Raw genomic sequence first — 9523 nt, forward strand, 5'->3', positions numbered from 1 at the left:
AATTATGAACTTCTCTAGGCTGTAAAGTTCCCCAAGCAGATCCCCACTGGGAGAAGTTGCTTAGGAAGAGGTATACTAAGTGGTTTGCTGCTTGACTTGGGAATATTTGTCAAATCACTGCCATTAATATTTTAGTTTACTATTTATGGCTACACAATAGGTTATAGAGGAGACAAGCTGTAGAGAAGAACATTTGGCCAAAGGAGTGTTCCTGAGAGGTCATGTGGGAATTACAACTCTGTACCCCAACAAATAGACCATACCAAGAGTGAAATATACCAAACAGGATGGCATGTCAATTACTAAGACCAGGTGTTTGTTTCCCCAGAAAGACTGGTCTGGGCGAAAGTGTACCTCTAACAAGCCCAGAAGATAAATGGTTCAAGTTTTTTGTTTTGTTTTGTTTTTTTGTTTTACCATCTGGTAAAGTTTCAGATGCTGGGAATGAGGTTAATTAATCACAATAAAAGGAAGGCCTTTAGCATTGACTGTTCAACTCAAGTCCTGTCACCTACTGGCTAAAAACCATACCCAACGTGGCTCAGATGTTGCTGAGCCTCAGGATCCTTTTCTAGAAAATGAAGATTAAAAGGTTGTTGTGAAGATTAATTGAGATGACATGTGTACAGGAAAGTTTCCCAACCAGTGTCTTGTGACTAAGTTACAGACATGATGAGATAATGAGCCTCACAGCCCTCAGGGGCAGCCCGGTAGCAGGATCTCTAGGCTAGACCATTTACTCAAATTTGCCATGCAAGTATGTTCTGTGTATGACAGATCATAAATAAGGTTAGAAGTCAGTGAAAGATATCTGCACAATGCTTCATGCATACGTCTACTCCCTCCACAACTCTCAAGAGCCCTAGTTTTCTCAACTGTAAATGGGAACTGCACATTTTAAAATCAAATGGAATTATGATTTCAAAGCTTATAGCAAATAAGCTATTTGCTTATTTGTCTAATTCATAGACAGTGATTGATGAATCAGTTTTTCTGACGGAGTCAGAAAAGACCAGACTTTGAAGTCATGGTTGGAAGAAGTCGTGGGACTGTGCTAACTCCCAGAATCACGAATTGGTCAGCACTACAAGGAGAAACAGAACCCTGTTAGTATCAGTGTTGTAATGTCCAAAATCCTAGAACAAACCAGCTAGATAAATCCTCAGGGTAACTGACTGGATTGCACAGGACACAAACATACTCAATTCATCCAGATGGGTTTCAAAAGCTATTCTTAAAATCCTTAGGATAAATTTTCTTCTATCCTTTTTGTAAGGAAGCTTCTAAAATGTCACCAATCAATAAAGGACTCCTGACAGTTGCATTTTCCAATCTTCTTTTCTTGTTAAGATTTTGGAGTTTTTACTCCTGAATGCATCCAATTCTCCATTTGGGCATTTATGTCCCTCTTCTACTTACCCCTTCTATGAGCTGAACGAAAGGAATTACTGAATTCTGCTATTTCACTATAAAGTTTTTGATCACTCTTCTGTAATTCCCCTATAAGGCTCCCATCATCCAATTTGAGCAAAGACCAAAAAATTGTCTACTCTCTAAGCCGTATCTCAAAATATGAAAAACCAACATGATTAAAAGCAGATTCACACAGCATCAGAATAGTGATAAATTAAGCACCTGAAGAAACAAAGATCCAATCTGCCTGGCCTCATCCATTCCTTAAAGAGAATATTTACTGAGCTAACTATATATACAATGAGGATGCTGGGAAAGAAAGACAACCAAAGTGATAGGCCCTGACCTTAAGGAGCCATCAGCATAGCTCTAGGACTTCATGCACAAAGCAATGCCGAGGTCAGAAGCTAGGCAGCAGTGTGCAACTGTAATGACCTGTAAAAAGACCAACCAGACATTTCCATTCCTTCTGGATGCTTAATGTCCCAATTCCGTATCACTTCAAACCAGTCTGTCTCTCTGAGGACATATGCAGCATATTTAGGAATGAGAACAAGGTATCAGCAAGATTTAATTTATTCCTTTCTCAAGTTTCTCCTCCCACGGTCTTTGCCCACCCCAACTGGCACCGCTTGCTTACTGAGCTTCACTCCCCCTCACACAACCACAGAGCCCCACAATATGCACAGCTGTGGCAAGAAGCCAGCATGTACTTAAAAGCAACAGCAATTTGCATCTGACAGCATTTCCTCAATTCTGGACTTCAGACTGTAAGTTGACAGGCCTAGTTTTTGAGGCTGAAAAGGTTCTTGGTGTGTATACAGTAACAAAAAAATTAAATTAATTTGCCAGATTACTTCTGCTTTAATTGGGCATCTGGGTAAGAATTCCTAAATGAAAAGGTAATGCTGTTGACAAGACCTGCATGAGCTTATTTGCAGTGCTGAGCGTGGCTTCTTCATCAGCATATTCTCTTAGTGTGTAGGCTGTTGGGGAGACAGTTTACTAATAATTACCATTTTGTGACGATATATGAATTGTTCCAATAAGCCATTTTCCCAGAAGTGTGGTAGGAAAAAATTAAAAGCAATTTGTTGGGAATGAATCTTAGGCTTTTGGAACTGCCTCCAAATTAAAAGGTGATCATGCCTAAATGTTCAACGTTTAGATAACAGAGCTGTTTTACCCAAAGCAAGTTTAGAGTCTTAGACTCTTACTTAGTACTAGGATGTCACAGGCAAGAAGACTTAGGAGGATGGTGTGAGGCATCGTTTAAAAAAAAAAAAAAATCAACCTCAGGAGGAAAATTACTGCAACTGTATACTGAAGCATATACCACAGAACTATTTTTAAGACTATCTCATGCTTGCATTTTCAGTAGCTGCAATAGTCCTAGTGCTGTTTTACAGACTTTCTGCAATAATGGAAATGTTCTACTTGTGGGCTCTCCAAATATGGCTGCTACCAGGCACATGTGGCAACTGAGCACTAGAACTGTGGCTGGTGTGAGGGGGAACTTAATTTTAGTTTTATTTCACTTTCTTATTTAAACTTAACCAGCCACATGCAGCCACCGGTTATTGTACTGGACATCACAGAGTTGGGAGAGATTCACTCAGGAAAATGCTGCTCTGAACCCCTAAGTTCCCCAACTGGTTTGTCCTGAGAAGCAAAGCCAGGTGGAGCTGCCCCGTCCCAGCAGGTCCCCCCACTGGCAAAGCCATTCCGATTTCAGGGTTTCTTCTGCAAGCTACTTCTCTTCATTAATGTCTTTCTCCCATCGCCACCCTAACACACCTCACCCTTCAGCTCCTCTCTTGCCAACAGGCTCTTTCAGAAAGGCCTCCTTTCTCTGTCCCTGCTTGGTAGAATCCCATAAATGTTTATGATGATCACACTAGTCATTTCTTGCTGGAAGTTCTGGTGTAGTAGGCATGCGCCTTAATAAATAACGTTAACTCCTTCACTGCTGCCTCACCATGTAGGCCTGGAAACTCACCGCGAGCTTAGAGGCCAGCTCCTGCTAGCTGTTAACATCTGCAATCCCAAGAAAGCTCTACCTCCTAGGCCTGATATCCGGGTCTCTTTTCAAAGGTTTTCAGAGTGCTTTTCAGCAGAACATGTTTTTAAGCCCACGTATTGAAAGTAGCATCTCAAAGAGAAGACAGGCCAGACTAAAAGCCAAAACTTGCCCTGCCCCAATATCCAACATCGCTATAACATATACTTTGTTGAGAAATGTCCTAGAAGTTCTAACTTAGGCTTCCAGACTTGAGTGCCTATTTTAATTCCTCTGAAACGATATTTTGTAAGAGTTATAGTTTTCTAAAAGGAAAAGGGTGGATGGTCTGGATAATGAGCTTCATTTTGGAATCACAAATACACAAATAGATGTGAATGTACTTCTACACTACAAGGCAGGCTTCTACTTGAAAATGAACAGGCATTTATCTTGTAGATCAGCTTATAACCACATAGGTCTCATTCTTTGCTAGTCTGGACTCGAGAATGCGCTTAACAGGTTCATCTGTGAAAATGCAGAAGTTAATTTAACTTCCTCCTATGTGCTACACTGCTCAAAAAAGTACCCAGCAATCACCCAAAATAAGACTCGGAGCTGATTCACTCAAACATTTAAAATGCAAAGGAACTGGTAAGTGAGGCTGAAGACAAGAAGCAAGTTAGCTTAAAATATAAGTAACTGCAGCCCCTGGCAGGAAACAGTAGCTCTTGCTTACTGTAAGCCTCACTTCAAGGAAAGCCATGCTTTGCTTTACAGATAAAACCTGTGACCTTACAAAAGAGATAGGAGACTCAATATATTCAATTTAAGGGGTGAGCTAGAAGCACTTTTCTTAATGCCTCCAAGCCACAAGTTCATTAGGAGCACTTAGAATTTCCCCTCCACCAATGCTCTCCCGGCCACTTACTTTTCTATCCCTAGTTCCCAGTTCACCAGCAAGTGGGCACTTATTTCCTCAACTGTGCAACCAAGAGGCGAGGCCCCAGCCTCAGGATGTGGAAACGAGGCAGAGGGACTGGCTACAGGCGACCGAAAATCAGAAGCTAAAACCAGATCCCTGGCTCACGTTTTAAATATTAAAAAAAGCAAAGAAGCTTTGGAGGAGGAGGAGGAGGAGGAGAAGGAGGTTGTTTTCCACTGATGCTTGCGTTTCACAGAGAAGGCTGCCTTGGAAATATGTGCTAAGGCTACCTTTAAAAAGGCCACTGGTAAATTAAAAAAAAAAAAAAAAAAAAAGGTTATCTGAGAACTTTATAGACTTTGGATGCCTCTGAGTGTGTACCTGGGCCGGGATTACCACTCAAGAAATCACAGAACAGGGGTCTTGTATAAGAGTTTAAAAGATAAATGGGTGGGGAGAGGAGTATTAGAACCTCAGAAGAGAGATAAGGGAGGGGTGCGGATGGGGAGCCTATCTGCTTTGCTTGAGAAATATGTAACAAAATGGCCAGTGTGTCTTATGTCTTACGGTAAGGTTCGGGGAAGGGAAACTAGAGAAGTCGCGTTTTTCCGGCTGCAAGCCTGGGTCTGCTTTCTGCTCCTTTAGACGTGGGGGTGGGGGTGGGGGTGGGGCCGGGGCCGGGGAGCGAGGAGGCCGGCGGGGATCTGGGCCTGCACCTTCTGCCCTCCTCCAGTCCCGGGAATTCCTGGCAACTCCTTCCAGCCCAACCCCAAACGGGCTTTCTCGGGGTTCAGAACAATGACGCGGGGTGCAGAGGGAGGGGGCCCGCTCGCTCCAGAAGGCAACGGGGTCCTCGGCCGCAGCTGCCCGCACGTCCCCCAGGTCGCCTGCCCTCTGGCACGCGCGCCCCGGTGCCCCGCCGCTTCCGCATCCCTCCTCCGAGCCTCTCCCCACGCATCTCGGCCCCTCACCCCGCCGCGCCCAGTCGCCTCCCACGATCACCGCGCCGGGGCCGGACCCGCGCCCAGCCGGGCCTCCGCCCTCGTCCCCGCGAGCGACCCCGCGGACCAGCCGGGGGTCCACGCCGCCGCCCCCGCCCCCGCCCCCGCCGCCCACCGGCCCCGGGCGCGCGCTCACCCGGCGGCCGCGTTCTCGAACTTGAGCGCGAGCGTCTCCTCGATGATGCGGTTGTTCACCTCCAGCAGGATCATGGCGGCGGCTGCCCCGGGCAGGGAGGGAGAGACGAGGGAGGGTGAGGGTGGGTGAAAGGGAGGCAAGGACGGAGGGAGCGGCCCCGCTGCCCCCGGAGGAGGGGGGGTGGGTGGGGTAGGAGGTCAGGGGCGAGGGGACCGGGGCCGGGGCCGGGGGAAGGCGCAGACGCGCGCTCGCCCTCCTACGCGCGGGCTGCGGAGTCACCCACCCACCCGACCGACCTGGCCCCCGAAGCCTGAACCCGCCTGCCGAGCCGCCGCCGCCGCCGCCGCCGCCGCCGCTGCCGCCTCACCGACAAGCCCGGTCCCCGCCCAGCCCCCGGCTCCAGCCGGCCACTTCCGCTCTCACACCCACTTCCGCTCGCTGCCCGGACGCGCGGCCCCGCGGCGCCATTTCCGCTTCGACCCCTCGCGCACGCGCACGCGCACGCAGGGGCGCCGCGGAGGCTGGGCTGGCGCATGCGCGACCCCCCCCATCATCCCGGGTCCCCGCCCCCCCCCCGCCTCGCTTGGGGCTCGGATGCCCGCCGGTCTGTCCAGCCCCTCCATCCCGCTCGTCCCGGAGGTCCAGCTCCAGCCTTCGGGTCCTGTCGGGTCAGGGACGCGGTGAGTGTCGCCCGCGTCGTCTCCCGGCCGGCTCGTGGCTCTCAGCTCGTCGCTGTGCCCCTCGTGCGGCGCTAAGGGCTGTCGGGCGGCAGCGTCGCGAATCCATGGGCTCGTGCTCTGTGCCGGGGGGTACAGCGACGAAGGCACGGACGTCCTGCCCTCGTGGGGTCGACAGTCTGGTCGAGGGAGCGTGACCGACTAATCCTCGGTTCAGAACTACACACAGTTAGACCGGCAGTGAGGAGCCCCCCGGGTGAATGGCCCTCCCTGGGTTCCTCACGCCTGCATCTCTGTGCCTGGGGGGCTGGTGTGGGTGCCACGCACGTGGTCCCTGGCCTCGACACCCTCCCCATCCGTTGCACACGTGCATACTGACCGCGTGCGGGGTCTGCGCCTTCTGCGTGTGCGCCTTGCCCTGTGCTTTCCTCCTCCAGGGGGAATCTTAACAAACTCCGTGGAGTCTCTCCTACACGCGTGGACTTATTTTCTGCTATGTACCCCCCAAAAATGAACAAAAACTAGCCCCTGTCATCAAGGCCCAGACAGCTCTTTGTTGTTGTTTTTTTTAATGAACATTTTTAAACATTTAGAATCCAAAGTGATTTTATTATTTATTTGTTTTGGGGGGAGAGAGAGTGCCTGGGCACGGAGGGGCAGGGGCAGAGGGAGAGTGAGAAGCAGACTCCCCCGCTTGAGCGGGGAGCCAGATACTGGGGGATGGATCCCAGGACCCTGACATCACAACCTGAGACGAAGGGCAGCCGCTTAACTGACTGAACCACCCAGGCGCCCCACCAGGCAGCTCTATAAAACAGATTCTTACGTGCTAATACTTTAGCATTAGTGTTTATTGAACTAAAATAATGCACAAACGCGGTGTAAAAATGTATAGGTAAACTAAAAGTGTCGTAATGAAAAAAAAAAAAAAAAAGCAGTTCCCTGGCCTACTTTGTAAATGCAGTATCTTCAACTCTTACATATCCTGATTCCATCCATAAATCAAAATACATACTTGTACTGTTAATTCTTGATTTGTTAATTTTAAGCATTATCTGTTGACTTCCTGCCCTGATAGATAAGAACCTGATAGATAACCACTCAGGCTCAGTTGGTTAATCTGTCTTTGCTCAGGTTGTGATCCTGTGGTCCTGGGATGGAGCCCCCCATCAGGGATCCCTGCTTGGTGGGGAGCCTGCTTCTCCCTCTCCCTCTGCCTGCCACTCCCCCTGCTTGTGCTCTCTTTCTCTGTCAAGTTAATAAAATCTTTTAAAAAACAGAAGAACTTGGTCTTTCACTTCTGCCCTTGCCCTCTGCAAAGTTATGTAATAATTTTTGGTGAAACCAATAATAAGCACTTAAATTATAATGTATGCAAATATCGTTCACTGATGAGCCCTGAAGTCCACTACATCCATGCCTTCTAACTTATACAACCCTTTATTTTCCTTAGACCCGATTATTGCCTTTTTTCTCTTACTTGTCAATTTTGTATATTATCTACAGTTGCCTGCCTGTCCCCTCTTCAGGTGCTCTAAGACTCTGTCAAAGTCTAGCAATATTTCCAATATACTCAAATACATAAGTTCCACTTTTTCTCTAGAGTCTTTGTCCCAGAGTGCCTCCTTTCTCTTGTTTCAATCTGGATTGACTGCTCTCTAGACTTACTGTTGTCATTCTGGGATTTTCCTTCACTGCTGTTCTGGGCTGTTTTGTCAATTTCCTGGACAAATTGTCAATGACAGTTGTCATTCTGGGATTTTCCTTCACTGCTGTTCTGGGCTGTTTTGCCCATTTCCTGGATCCCAGGTTTTCCTTTCTTGGTTTATGTGTTTTGCTAAAGCATCTTCTCCAGTAACTTCCTAAGGAAGGAACTTAAGAGATATGTTGTTGGAATCTGCATATTTGAAAATATCTTTATTTATTTTTTTTTTAAGTAATCACGTCCAAAGTGTGACTCTTACTCAGGACCCCAAGATCAAGAGTCATGTGCTCTACTGACTGAGCCAGCCAGGGGTCCCCATATTTGAAAATATCTTTATTCTAACACTTTAATTGTAGTTGGACTGTGTTAAGAAGAAACCCAAAATGGTGCTACTTAGGCCAGTTCACCAACCTGGGGCTTAATACCTAACCGAATTATGCTTTCAACCTTCCCCAGAAATGTAGTCTTAAACATTAGGAATTTTCTGGTGGGAGTCGGGAAGAATGCTTTGAATCCCAGCTGACTTCTGCTTAATCTCACTATTAGCCCATTGCCTTCCTGCTGCCTTCCATGGGTTAAAGTCTATAAAAAATGAATCTTTGGTGGTAGTAATGGAGGAAGGGGTGGAAGTAGGGTGAGTGGGGTGGGAAAGGCAACAATCCTTTACTAGTGGATTTAGAAGACTAAAGACTTTTGATATGGCTTTTCTTCCTATTTTCTTTATCTTGCTTTTGGTTTATTTAAATTTATGACTAATAGGAGCTATGTCTTTGTACTACCACCCACTTTTCTTGAATCTTAACATATTATAATTAAACTTACTTCAGAGGTTTTAAAAAAATAAGTGTAGTGGAAACTTCCCTTGAATCCAACCAGATTCCTTTCCTTTCACCCCTTTTCCTTAACACTTAGGGCCTAGAGGTGGTATCAGCTTGTCTGCTGTTAGTCCTGGCTTACTGCATTCTCTTGTGGTTCCTATACATCCATGCTTTGTTTTTTTCTTAAGATTTTATTTATTTATGAGAGAGAGAGAGAGAAAGAGAATGAGCAGGGTGAGGAGCAGAGGGAGAAGAAGCAAGCTCCCTGCTGAATAGGAAGCCCAATGTGGGGCTTGATCCCAGGACCCTGAGATCATGACCCGAGCAGAAGGCAGATGCTTACCTGACTGAGCCACCCAGGTGCCCAACATGTATGCTTTGTAAATAGCCTTTTGTAAACAGCCCCTCTTCTTTTTTTTTTAATTTTTTAAAAATTTTTATTTATTTATGATAGGCACACACACAGAGAGAGAGAGAGAGAGGCGGAGACATAGGCAGAGAGAGAAGCAGGCTCCATGCACCAGGAGCCCGATATGGGATTCGATCCTGGGTCTCCAGGATCACGCCCTGGGCCAAAGGCAGGCACTAAACCGCTGCGCCACCCAGGGATCCCAACAACCCCTCTTCTTAAGTCTCCTGTCTATTCTTTGTAGGATCAAGATTAGTACAGGTTGGAGAGTGATATCATAGAAGATAGTGAAGTCAGGAAACTCCAGGAATTGGTCCTTTCACTGAAACAATTACTGAGGTGGCAAGAGCTGTCAGAGTAAATTATTTGTAACTGTAGAGTCTAGTTAAACACTTGAAGCATCTAGGGAAATCTTTAATGAATAAAAATGCTGGTGACTT

The 9523-nt window shown here is 47.0% G+C and overlaps 1 protein-coding gene across 1 annotated transcript in view; it reads right to left on the bottom strand.

Moving 5' to 3' along the window:
* The window catches only part of ARPC2 (actin related protein 2/3 complex subunit 2), a 29644-nt gene extending 23682 nt beyond the window's left edge, over window positions 1-5962 (bottom strand). The window contains exons 1-2 of the mRNA XM_072813385.1: window positions 5771-5962; window positions 5475-5556 (exon numbers count right to left, since the gene is read on the bottom strand). Coding sequence (XP_072669486.1) covers window positions 5475-5548 — 74 coding nt within the window. The 5' untranslated portion in view covers window positions 5549-5556; window positions 5771-5962. The remainder of the gene's footprint in view (window positions 1-5474; window positions 5557-5770) is intronic.
* Window positions 5963-9523: the final 3561 nt, after the last annotated feature.

The sequence above is a fragment of the Canis lupus genome, chromosome 36 (genome assembly GCF_048164855.1).
Source record: "Canis lupus baileyi chromosome 36, mCanLup2.hap1, whole genome shotgun sequence".
Taxonomy (NCBI): domain Eukaryota; kingdom Metazoa; phylum Chordata; class Mammalia; order Carnivora; family Canidae; genus Canis; species Canis lupus.